Source organism: Poecilia mexicana, unplaced genomic scaffold (assembly GCF_051168715.1).
Source record: "Poecilia mexicana isolate PSO_F unplaced genomic scaffold, ASM5116871v1 scaffold_9, whole genome shotgun sequence".
NCBI classification, from domain to species: Eukaryota; Metazoa; Chordata; class Actinopteri; order Cyprinodontiformes; family Poeciliidae; genus Poecilia; species Poecilia mexicana.
Window position 1 is genome coordinate 33,172,425 of NW_028263378.1, and position 13,555 is coordinate 33,185,979.

Sequence of the window (13,555 nt, forward strand, 5' to 3'; positions counted from 1 at the left end):
CTCTCTAAACCAGATGCTGAGGGGGACTTTTGTAGAAGCGCTCAACTCTTCTGAGTATCTGGTGTAGAGGTATTTATCCCCCAGCAGGGCTTGCAGGGGGATGTCGATTTGACTTAGTTCTAGTTCTTTCCATTTTGCTTCATACCCCTCTTCACACCAGTAAACCGCAAATTGTAGTTGTGCTGCTCTATAATAATTTTCTAAACATGGGAGTGACATCCCACCTTTATCTCTTGGTAATTGTAATGTTTTATAGCGTACCCTTGGTTTCTTATTCCGCCATATAAATCTGGAGATGGTCTGGTTCCACTCGTTAAACTGCTTTGTAGGGATTTCTATTGGTAAAGATTGAAAAAGGAACAACAGTTGAGGTAGAATGATCATTTTTATGATCTCTATTCGGTTGTACAAATCGAGAATCAAAGGGGCCCACCTGTCCAAGTTATTTTTGACTTTATTCGTTATAATGCCATAATTTGCTTTGTATATTTTGTTTCTGTTTCTAGTAATATTAATACCTAAATATTTCATGGTTTTTGTTTTCCAATTAAATTTGAATCGATTGCTTATATCCTCTCGCGGTAAATAGTGGAAACACAGGGTCTGAGTTTTTCCAATATTTAATTTAAAACCTGAATAAAGTCCAAATTGGTGAAAGCAGGACATGAGGTTAGGTAGACTGGCATCTGGGTCAGATAAGGTCACCAGAACATCATCAGCGTATAAACTGGTTTTGTATTCTCTTCCCTTAAAAAGGATTCCCTTAATTTCTGGATCTTCCCTAATTTTTTGAGCAAGTGGCTCTATGAAAAGTGCAAAAAGAATTGGACTCAGAGGGCATCCTTGCCGGCATCCTCGTTCCAGAGGGAATGTTCCTGAAAGGCCACCATTTATTTTGATCCGGGCTACTGGCGAACTGTATATTGATTTTAAACAACTTATGAGAGTATTATTAAAGCCAAACCGCTGTAGGACCAGATATAAGTATTCCCATCTTACAGAATCAAACGCTTTTTCAGCATCGAAACTGATTGCTAAAGATTTCAAATTATTTCTGTTCATAATGTCGAGTAATTGTAACGTTCGCCTCACATTATCCTGTGTGCGTCTATTTTTAATAAATCCTGTCTGGTCTGTATCAATCAGTTCAGGGATGATATTTTCTAGCCTACTAACAATAATTGAAGTGAATATTTTATAATCAGTATTCAACACCGAGATAGGCCGGTATGAGCTACATTCACTTTTATCCTTTCCTGGTTTAGGTATAACGGATATTATCGCTTGTTTCCAGGATGGAGGGGTCTCACCTCCTTTAAGCACATAATTAAAACAATTTAGCAGCAAAGGTCTTATAGAATTCCTAAACATTTTATACCATTCAGCTGGTAATCCATCACCACCTGGTGACTTACTTGTCTTCAATTTTGAGATGGCTTTATCGACCTCTGCCGGTGTTATTTCCGCAGATATCCAATTATTTTGTTCTATGCCAATTGAGGGGAGATCTAACGAGTCCAGAAACTGCTTCACTAAGGAAAGGTCGGTTAATTTGGGTTGACTATATAATTTCCTATAGAATATTTCAAATGAATTATGTATTTCTTCCGGGGAGAAACTCAACTGATTAGAAATAGGATTTTTAATTTTAAAGATAGACCTGTCTAGTTGTTGTTGTTTTAGTCTCCAGGCTAATATTTTTTTTGCTCGAGGTCCATTTTCATAATAAGTTTGTTTTACGTATTTGAGATTAAGTATAACCTTATCATTGAGTTTTCTATTTAGCTCCCCTTTTATTGCTGCAATTTGTTGTAGCAAGGAGGGGTCTTTGGTTTCAATATGTTTCTGCTCTAGAATATTTAGCTGTTTTGTCAGGTCATTGAATTGCTCAGATTTCTCTTTTTTCTTCCTTGATGCCCACATAATAATTTTCCCACGTAGTACTGCTTTTGCCGCATCCCATAATATACTTGGGGACAATTCATTGCTGTCATTGAAATCTAGGTAATCTGTGAATTCCTTGTTAACAAATTCTTCAAATTTATCATCGTTCAACAAAGCTGTGTTAAGTCTCCAAATTGTAGTCTTAGGATGAGAATCTAAACGTAGTGTCAAATATACCCCTGAATGATCCGACACGTCTCTGGTACCAATACTGCAGTCTAGGACCCTATATCTGTCTGCTCTAAATAGAAAAAAATAGTCAATTCTTGAATAAAAGCCATGTGAGTGTGAGTAAAAGGTGAACTCCTTAGCCAATGGGTGGCATTCCCTCCAGACATCAAATAGGCCTATCCTTTTTATCATTTTCTTTATATACAAAGATTCTGGGTTGGTTTTTTTTAAAGGGTTTGAGGAATCCAAGGAAGGATGCAGTTGAGCATTCCAGTCCCCTCCACATATCAAAACACCAGATGTTTCAGCCAATATGAGGTCGAGCATTTTATCAATAAAGGTTCTGTCATGTCCTGGGGGTCTATATACGTTAAGTAAAGTTACTTCATTTGAGTCTAATGTTCCCTTTACCAGAACAAAACGACCTTCCTTGTCTGTAATTTGTTTAGATACCTGGAAGTCCACATTATTTGCAATTAATATTGCCACGCCCCTAGTGTGTCCATTTGAGTAGGATGAGTAAAATGTCCTTTTAAAACCCATTTTTTTTAATTTTTCATGGCTCTCTTTGATTAAGTGGGTTTCCTGCCAGAAGATTATTTGTTGTTGTTCTCTCTTCATTTTAGCTATAAGCTTTCCTCTTTTAATTGGATTCTGTAACCCGTGAACATTAATAGTTATAAATTTATATTGCTGTTGGAACATAAATCTTTAAATGAATAAATCCCTCTAACTTACACATCCAAGGTGACCATAACAGCAGAACATTTATAAAAATCAAAAACAAAGAACCTGTAACTTCTAACCTTACAACAGGAACGACTTCCACAACAAAACGACTCATTAAGGAGTCTTGGGTGAAGAGAAAATTCCCCATGGGACTCTTCTCATGGGGGGTCTCTCCAGTGCAAACTGACATAGCTCGTACGAGTATAATCTCAGTGCACGATCAGAGCCTTTAAACCGGCTCCCAAAAACAGTCATGTATTATCTACTTTATTTTAAATCAGTAACGTATTTCTTAACATTGGCAAAGGCTAAACAAAGGATTATTATGATAATGTCTGACAGCGTCTCTATACGCAAATATTCATATCTTAGTCCACATTCTGGGTCAGTCATTGTGATCCTTATCTTACCGCAATAGTTTTAACGAGCGGTGCTTAGCTTGAAAAGGCGGTTGTGTCTCCAGCTTCAAGGCGAAATCCGCTGAGTTTCTTCCGTGCTCTCTCTCTGTGTGCGTCGGTGTTCCGACGTTTGGCCTCCACCGTCACCCAGGACAGTCTGTCCAATATCTCCATCGGCGCCGCCGCAGGTACACCAACGTTGCTATTGCACTCGGGAGCGAGACCTCTCCTCTGCAGGTCCTTCAAGGCTTCCACCGCGCTGCCATACGTGATCGGGCCATCATCAAAAAACACACGGAGTTTAGCCGGTGGCGGGGTTTGGAAACGGAGACCTTTTTCTTTCAGAAGTTTTCTAATAGGGGCGTAAGCTTTCCTCTTCTTTTGGGTCTCTGCCGGATAGTCCTGATCGAAATAAACCCGCTGCTGGCTAAGACGAATCTCTCCTTTCTTCCACGCGGCACGAAGCACCAAGTCCCTGGTTCTGAATGCCAGAAAGGAGATCACCACGGAGCGGGGGTTCGCATTTTGCGGTGGTTTGGGACCCAAAGCCCGATGGCAGCGCTGTATAGCTAAATCGATATCCTGGAGTGACAGCTCAGCCTTAATGAAACCATCCATAAATTCCAGCAGATTATCTCCCTCTGTGTCATCCGGAATCCCGTACACACGGATGTTGTTTCTACGTGAGCGTGCTTCTAAATCAGTCAGTTTGGCTTGAATTTTATCTTGGTTGTTTATAGTTTGAGACAGCACCTCTTTCGCCGCCGCGGTCCACTCCTCCAATTCTGCCACACGTTGTAACGACTCCTCCGCTCTCTTTTGGTTCTCCTTTAAATCCAACACGATTTCGTTTAGCTTTCCATTAATTTCCTCTTGGAAACTTCTTAAATCTCTTTTCATGTCGGTAGAGAAGTCTTCACGAAAGCCGCACAGCTCTTCCTTCATGTCTGCACGGATAGCTACAATCTCTTTGTGAATAGCTCCGATGCTAGCTTGAAGCCCCTCCATAGCCATGTGCTGCGTAGTTACGCCTTCGTCTAGTAGTGAATTTCTCTCGCTTGTTTCGTATGTCTGTTTTAATTTAACGTTACTTTTCGATGCCTTTCCCCTTTTCATCATAGAATAATCGGTCTTAGAGGGTAAATTCAGCTCTGACAAAGGGGAAAATAGCCGACCGAGTTGGGAGCTCTAGTTCAATGCGTCTGCTCACCTCAGCGCCATAACCGGAAGTCAAAATTTGTGTGGTTTAAATGACCCCATCTGTTAAGACTGTGGGAAGGTTGACCAGTCAGACCAGGAGCAGAGAAATTTAACGTGTGTGGAATGGAGGAGATACAAGCATTTTGTATTGCCACCTTAAAACAATACATGTGCTTGAATACCAGCAATACAGCTGACTACAAGTTCCAGGCACAACACTGGGAAGAAAAGGCAGGATTTGATTCAGGCATCATTTACATTAAAGTTATCGTGTTTATTTTTCATTTATTTATTTAACTTTGATTTAACCAGGTAGTCACCATTAAGATTATGCCTATTATTGCCGGCAATGATTGAGATTATGTTGCTGCATATGGTGACTACCTGGTTAAATCAAAGTTAAATACACAAATGAAAAATATATCTATATAGGAACACAATAACGTTAATGTAACGGATGCCTGTGTCAAATCCTGCCTTTTCTTCCCAGTGTTGTGCCTGGAACTTGTATTCAGCTGTATTGCTGGTATTCAAGCACATGTATTGTTTTAAGGTGGTAATATAAAAATGTTTAGATTTTCTCCATTCCACACACAGATTACATTTCTCTGCTCCTGGTCTGACTGGTCAACCCTCCCCCGGTTTTAAGTGATGGGGTCATTTAGACTTCACAATTGTTTTGCTCTGTGTACTGTCCAGCAGGATCATACTGTGTGCTTTTACAAGTTTATTTCTTTCTTTGTGGTTTCACCCCAACCCACGGCGCTTCCTCACTGTCTGATTGTGGTATTTGCCATGCTCCTGCTGAGCATCATGATAAGACTGCAGGAACTGCGTTGGACTCAGCCAGTGGCGGAACAAGTCGGCGTCGGGCCAGGGGCTGGGGCTAATGACCGGGCCCCTTATTCCCAAAATAACAAAGCTTATGAAAACATAATTTTATAAAGTACTACTAAAAGCCACTCATATTTGTCGTAAAAATACTCCGATCTACCTAGTTTACAATCCGTTCCTAAGTGACTGATGATGATGTGGATGGTTGGTGACGTGTTTTACCCAGAATACACTTGGAGACAATATCGGCGATCAATTTGTAAATTTGTATGTCATAAAGTTAAATGTAAGAATGAAAATAAAGCCAGTCATGTAGCACAACATTTTATTCAATATTATACACCCACTATGTCCCTAAAATCAGTTGGTCTTGTAAAGTTTTTAGCAACCATGAGTCAACAATGACTGGGGCAGCCTACTATATAATCTACTCGGGGGGTGGGGACCCCCCTTTATAATCTGCATGCATCATACTTAACAGGCGAGGGCCCACGTTCTCCAGCTCTCATCAGATGTGATCCAGACTTGGATCTCTAAAGTCATATTCTGTCTCTGGGCCCCCTCTAGGCCCTGGCCGGTGCCCCCCCCGGTGTAAAATATCAGAATGTTCACATAACTTTTATACTTTTGGCTGTCTGAGGACACATTTTGAATATTAAATCAGGTGTTATGATCAGTTACTTGATTTGGTGGTTTGTTTACCAAATACTTTTTACACTTTCTTAATTAAACATATTTAATGTATATTACTCTGATTGGAGTACAGTTTTGGGATACTGTAAACAACCTCTATGGATGAATGACTGCTCTACAGATCACTTTTTAAAGACAAAAAACACCGCCATAAAATATTGTCTATCACTGCAGCATGCATCCCACTCCGTTAGAGTAGGACGACGCGCCGTGATGGGCGTCCCTTATTTTGATTTCTGAAAGGTGGCAACCTTACTCATACCTGAAGAAGGGAAGTATCTTAATAAAAGAGCCGGACACAGTGCTTCTGCTCCAGCGATTATTATCTAAGGAAGAAGTTCCAGTGCTCTTCACTATATCTAGTGTAAGCGCTAGACTCCTCCTGCTGGTTGAAACTGACCACTGCTTCAGCCAAATCAGACTAGCCAGCCTCTGAAATAACCAAATTTCAATCCAGCACACCTTTATCCCTCACTTCCCCACTGTCTGACAGTGACATCTGCCATGCTCCTCCTGAGCGTCATGCTAGGATCATGGGAGGTTAAACCCGAACCATGTCAAGATAATTAACGTTTTTGCACCTGCTTTTTTAACCAGCTCTTGCTTTACGCTCTCAGTCACACTGATTCTTGCTTGCTCTGTTTTGGTGCCGGCTGGTTATGTCATCAACAAAAATTACTGCTTTTAGCCGGTAGACTGCAGATCTCTATCGCAGGATAAATTTCTATTGTTTCTACCATATACTGGGTATATCACACATTCCTATCGCAATATGAATTTTATGCCACTTCACACATCTCTAGCTGCTCCTATGCACAATGGGCATGTTCACAAAAAGGGCCGGTCCAGTTGGAATTTTATTGACCTTGCACTCATTAAAGTGGGATTCCACGCAGCAACACAAGTAGTTTTGTTTCCCTGTGCAGGTGGACCAGGGTTGTTGGATCCGTGTGAGAAGAAGCCTGTGGATACCCTCACTGCCATGGGAGAGCAGCAGAGAGAGGACATAACCTCCAGCGCTCAGGTACACACTCATTCTTATAGTTTGCTTCAGACATTTGGCTCTTTGAAAATCCATTTTTATCATACAATTGTAAATACTTGTACTAAATAATGGCAATAGATTAAAGTTTTGGCCATAATGAGCTGCTCTAACTTCAGCACATGTGAAATACCAGGGATTTATAAATGATTTAATTCATTCTAAATGACAGGTTGTCCCTTTTTGCAACTGATAAGAGACGGACAGATTGAAGCAAAGTTGGGTATTTTTACCATATTCCAACACAAATCCCTGTTCCTCTTTAATAAATTTTCACTTGAAAGAATCAGTTCTGCTTTAAATTAGATGGTTAGGATCCACTGATTTGGAGAATTTTTGAAATGTTTTTGCAACAGTAAGAGTACACCTCCCAGGAAGCCTCCATTTTGCTTTTACCTGCTAGTGGAGTTCAGTAATCTAAAGCTGCAGTAGAGTTTGAAAATGGAAACAGTCAACTTCCCTTTATTCAGAAGTAAAGAAGTGAACCAACATACTTAAGCTGCAGCACAGCCCTCAGGTCAGACCTACAACACATTAACTTTACCATTCTGTTTTACTTTGACTTGTCTCTCTTTCCAAACCCTGATGGAGCGACATTTGTTTGAACACATTGTCGTTGTTTTGCAGTTTGCTCTGAGGCTTCTGGCCTTCCGTCAAATTCACAAAGTTCTGGGTATGGATCCCTTACCGCAGATGAACCCTCGCTTCAACGTTCGCAACAGCCGGAAACGCCGTCATGACAACAGTGATGGAACAGACAGCTTTGAAGGGGAAGGCAAAAAAGACAAAAAAGATTTTGATAATTAGTTTTTCTGTTGTCACTTAAGGGAAACCCTAGAAAAATGTCCTAAACTGTTGTTTGCCTGTTTCGTGTGTGCTGTTTTTTTTTTCTCCCTACAAAGCAGTGTATCTGAACCGAACTCTGTATTACAAACACAAATGTTAAGCTACATGTTCTTTTAGTTGTAGATTTTCAAAATGCTGGTGCTTGGCAAAGTAAACGAGCTGCTGTGCTTGTTGTGTAGAAACCTTGAAGGACAGTAGCTCTGCTGCTCTAACCTCACCTGTCTGACTACATGAGCCGAATCTCAGAGGATCACTGTATCCAGGTTTAGACCATCAGCTCAGAGGAGTACTGACTGTCAATGACTTCATTCATCTGTATAGTACTATCCAGAGCTTTGTGTTGTTATTGTGACACAGATGGGCCAACTGAAAGTTTTTCTAAATGAATAACTCATCTAAATGCAAGTGGTGTTTAATGCTGTGGTCTTGTTACGTTTCGGTGCTTAACATCACTTAAAAGTACCAACAAAGCAGTGCATACCAGACTTTTAACTCTTCATTTATCTTTGTAGTTAGTGGCATTGTTGTTTCATTTTTGCATATGTATCTGAGAGTATTTCTAATCTATTAATAGAAACAATAGCTTTAATTTAGTGATATTTCTTTTCTTAAAGGAACGAACATTTCACATCCTATACTGTTTGTTTTTATATTAGAGTTTTAGTTAAATGCAACATTGTTGGCTTGCCTGTCAATTATTAGAAGCTGAATTATTTCAAGGCAAGAAATATGACTAGAGCGCATGACTGGTTGTGGAAGCAGTGATGATGTAAACGCCCTCCATCATGGCTTCTTTTGTGAATGTTTGCTGTATCTTGTTCTGCTTCCTGGTTCAAGTGGCAGAATAAAAGCATTTTTAGATGGCTGAATATTTGTAATTGGAAGTAATTTTTTCTCGTTTCCTTTTCTAGTTTTCATTTTTGAATAATCATAAAAAGGGGGTTCAGGTGTTGAGGGTTACTGGCCTAATGCAGCTTGGGCAGTAATGATTATTTTAGTAAATAAGTGGACACAAAATTGGCTTATTCTCCAGATTTTTTTTTTATTTAACCAATTGAGCTGTTTATACAATATTAGAAATACATGAAAAAATACAAATGAATTATTTTTTTTTTGTTCAATCACATATACATTCCAGTTGATCCTAGTTATTAAACAGTACAATAAGCTCAGTTATTCAAAGTATTTTAAAAAGTTTCTAAGGAAACCCAACAGATTGCATCAAGTCAATGATGTAGTGACAGCAGAAAATTTGTTGTCAAATAATATTTTATTGCCTAATAATAGCATTCCTTTAGTGAACTCTTGATCATTTTAGGAAAGGTTCCATCTGCAGCTAAAATATCCTAATGTGAAAAGCTCAATCTTTTCTGCTTCACTCAACAGAAAAGACTATTTAGAGTTTTAAACAGTATTGGACTGTATCAGTTCAATAAAGTGTAGAACTGATCTGTTGCTTATCCTCATGCCGAAAAGACTTTCTGTAGAGTTCTTTAGCACATCTGGGTTGCAGTAATCTTTGGCTCTGTCTGCTCCTCAGGCTGTCAACCACGCTGTAGAGGGGATGAAAGGCATCATCAATATTTCATCATCAGAATGCTGGTGAGAGACAGAATGCTGTCTCACCATCTTACAGTGGAGCCACTTACTCATCCTTTGAGTTTGAGTCATTTTGAGTCATTCACTGTCATTGCAGCACCCCAGAACACCACTACATTGAATATGTAGTGGTGATAAGATAACCACAAATGACAGATGAAACATGAAGAGTATCCTATTGCAGATATTAAAAGGATCCAGGATTAGTTGAACATGTTGGCCTAAATATGTTGCAATTTTCCTATTACCTAGAAAATTGCTGTTTGTGATATGCCAAAACTCATAATTACTTCAAAAATGTACATCTTTGTTCTATTTTTCACTCAAGAAGATCGGCATTTTTTCACCGATGGGTTGATGATGTATAATGGTCCATTCTGTACTGGAATGTCCAGAGTAAACACAGGAAGGCTAACTTTACCTGAGTAGTTAATCATATTGCGTTTGGTGGAGTCATTTATACCAGCAGAACTAAGGAATGAGCTAAAAATGAATGCCGTATTGCAGTGCTGAGACTGGCAGAGTCGGACGCTCTTTGAGATGCTAACGGGAGCTATACTGCCCACGGCACTGACATCTCCAATCCAACCAGACCCATGGAGGTCCGGCGTCGGTGGTAACAAAGTCTGGTGTCGCCGTTACCACCACACCGGCCTCTAAACAGCAAAGCCGTTGCCGATCTGGATACAACACTACAAAGGCTGGGAGAAACGTCAAAAGACAAGCAGTGTTAACGGAGCTATTAGTACTGGAAATGCTAATGGAGCTAGAACATCAGTACTGAATGTGAAACCACTACCGACACCGAACAAAGTTCGGACCCTAAACAGTTGTTGCCGATATGTGTCATTCATAATTTCATTTACGAAGCTGAAGGCAGCAGCAGCAAAACACCAGCTACTACGGGCAACTCTGTTCTCTTCCTGTTTGGTCCTTCTCACCTTCATTACCTCTTCTGGTTTATAAAGTCCGATTGATTTCAAAGAGCTCCGGTTCAAATTAAAAAGGCCTAATAATGTTACTCATCGCTGTTTTGGCTGGAGGAGCCAGCCAGTAATGGTCTGACCATTACCACTGGAGTTGGTTCTTACGGAGCCCTCCAGGGGACATGGGGTATTTTTTTTTTCTTTTGCGTTCGCAATACTTTTGCGTTCCCTCGCAATAATCTACTGATCAGTTCATGCGGCGTAATTGACCGCAGTGAAGTTAGTTTCAAGTTGGATATTCGATATTCGAGCTCCGGGGAGTAAGCGGCGTTTAGCTCAAGGTTGATCCGATTTATGAACGCTAATGTCGACCAGCGGTTCTCCACCGCTCCCGGCCCGAGCTCCGCGGAGTAACCGACGTTTAGCTGAAAGTTGATCCGATTTCGGAACGCTACTCTCGGCCAGCGGTTCTCTATCGCTCCCGGCCGCAGCGCCCGAAGGTTCACTTAGGGACTATCAACAAATTACTGAACCTAACATTCCTGTCAAAGAAATATAATGTTTTCTTCAATAGCTTCCAGGTCATGTGACCTATTGATTCAAAATCACTTTGAAATTGTTCTACTAGTCTGTATAGACGAGGCACAGTGATTTGTTTTCCATTTTAAATCATTTTCAATTTTTTATTAATTTTTTTCATCAAAATTGAGTGTTTTTCTTCAATAGCTTCCAGGTCATGTGACCTATTGACTCAAAATCACTTTGAAATAATTATAATAGTCCCTATAGATGAGGCACAGACATTTGTTTTCCATTTTTAGCCATTTTCCATTTTTTTGGAATTTTTTTCATCAAAATTGAGGGTTTTTCTTCAATAGCTTCCAGGTCATGTGACCTATTGATTCAAAATCACTTTGAAATTGTTCTACTAATCTGTATAGACGAGGCACAGTGATTTGTTTTCCATTTTAAATAATTTTCAATTTTTAAAGAATTTTTTTCATCAAAATTGAGTGTTTTTCTTCAATAGCTTCCAGGTCATGTGACCTATTGACTCAAAATCACTTTGAAATAATTATAATCGTCCCTATAGATGAGGCACAGACATTTGTTTTCCATTTTGAGCAATTTTCAATTTTTAAAGAATTTTTTTCATCAAAATTGAGGGTTTTTCTTCAATAGCTTCCAGGTCATGTGACCTATTGACTCAAAATCACTTTGAAATAATTATAATCGTCCCTATAGATGAGGCACAGACATTTATATTCGATTGTAGTCCTTTTTATAATTTGTAGGTATTTTTATATTAGCTTCTATGTCAATCAGTCAATCCAATTTTATTTGTACAGCACATTTCAGCAGCAAGGCATTTCAAAGTGCTTTAAATAATAAAAACATGAAAACACAGAGTCATGCAACATAGAATCAACAATCAAAACATTACATTAAGTTAAGAGCTGTCATTAAATTCGTAATTGATTACGTTTCAAATACAGCTCTAAACAGGTGGGTTTTTAGTCGAGATTTAAAGGCTCTCAGTGTTTCAGCTGTTTTACAGTTTTCTGGAAGCTTGTTCCAAATTTGTGGTGCATAGAAACTGAATGCTGCTTCTCCTCGTTTGGTTCTGTTTTAGTTCTGGAGCAAACCAGTTTAGTAGACTGGAGCAATGAGGTACGCTCATTTTTAATTCATTTTGACCCATTTTATTTTTTTTTAGGCAATTTTATATTTAAAAAATATATTTCCTATTTTCTCTTCACCTCCGTAGGCTGCCACCTTATCATGATGAAAGTGTTTGAGTGTTGAAGTGACTCTAGGAGTTATGCTGTCAGGGGTTCCATACCCCTTGTAGGGTCACTCAATGCTAGAGGTGATGAACCAGACAAAGAGCAGCCCAAAGACCCTTTATGAAGAGCACAATCAATGGATACAGTGTCCCCTCACCTGGACGCAGTACAGGTGAGGCACCAGGGCTCCACCCTGGAGCCGGGCCTGGAGTTGGTTCTCCTTGGCAGCATCTGGTGCCAAAACACATGGAGTCTGGCCAGGATCAGCCCACAGTGGGTTCACCTTCCCATGGGCTCACCACATGTGGGCCAAAAGGGCTGGGTGCAATGTGGGATGTTAGAAGGCCGAGGGAGGGGACCTTGGCCATCTGACCCTGGGCGATAGACTTTTCATGGGCATCACCTCTCTGGTGGGAGCCTGAGCTGGTGTGTGAGGTTGAGAGGTTCTAACTAGAAATAGTCTCATCTCATCGCATGACCCGAGATGAGAGCCATGCGCTAATTAATGGAACATTTATAAACAATCTGATATGTAGTGAGATAATGTAATGTTTCAGTTGTTGGCTGTGTTTCTATGACTTTGTATTTTTGTGTTTTTATGGTGTCTCTTTGAAATGCCTTGTTGTTGAAATGTGATATATAAATAAAATTTGATTAGATTTTTGGATTTGGGTGTTTTCTGTCCGAGGCCACGTTCTGCACAACCGGGGTTCTGAAGGGATCCATTTTGGTGGCCTTGGGATCACACCTCTGCTTTTGGCAGATGATGTGGCCCTACTGGCTTCATCAGGTCATGATCTACAGCTTTACTGGAGCAGTATGCAGATGAGTGTGAAGCGGCCAGGAGGAGGATCAGTACCTCCAGATCCAAGGCCATGGTCATGGAAAAGGGTAGAGTGCCTTATTTGGGTCAGGGAAGATTGTCCTGACCCAAGTGGAGGAGTTTAAGCATCTTAGGATCTTGTTCACTGTTGGAGTTCATTCATTTCTGTCTCTGTTCACCACCCATGTACGTTAACCAGTTTCAGGACCCGACCAGAACCACTCATCATAAATGACCTTGAGAAATAATGAGATTTGGTTATATATAAAAACAAACTTTAATGCTAAAAGATGATCCAATTCCACAAGCCATACTTATCCAAATGGAACATCATGCTTCTTATGTTACATTCACTGTCCAGCATTGGGCCAAGTGAGGCAAAGATTGTAGCAAGTTTAGCTTTTTATTCATCTCTGCAATGTGGACCCTCCCCAAACGGTACTCTAATCAGTTTCAGTCTGTTTACATGTCAGCAGTCACATATAAACATGGTTATGTATGCTGCAGCGTGTTAAGAGGGTAAAAGAGATGGAGGAAAATACAGAATCCATAACATCAAGAAT

General features: G+C 40.0%; 1 protein-coding gene and 1 long non-coding RNA gene across 3 annotated transcripts in view; one reads left to right on the forward strand and one right to left on the reverse strand.

Moving 5' to 3' along the window:
• Positions 1–8,726, forward strand: part of zfr (zinc finger RNA binding protein) — a 67,971-nt gene extending 59,245 nt beyond the window's left edge. For both annotated transcript variants that reach the window (XM_088009166.1, XM_088009167.1), the window contains exons 19-20: positions 6,896–6,993; positions 7,639–8,726. In XM_088009166.1, coding sequence (XP_087865292.1) covers positions 6,896–6,993; positions 7,639–7,818 — 278 coding nt within the window. In that variant the 3' untranslated portion in view covers positions 7,819–8,726. The remainder of the gene's footprint in view (positions 1–6,895; positions 6,994–7,638) is intronic.
• A 153-nt stretch (positions 8,727–8,879) lies between these two features.
• Positions 8,880–10,914, reverse strand: LOC148157785 (uncharacterized). Its single transcript, XR_015764333.1, has 3 exons — positions 10,398–10,914; positions 9,507–9,631; positions 8,880–9,410 (listed from the first exon to the last, which is right to left on the reverse strand). It is a non-coding gene; the product is annotated as an uncharacterized LOC148157785 (long non-coding RNA).
• Positions 10,915–13,555: the final 2,641 nt, after the last annotated feature.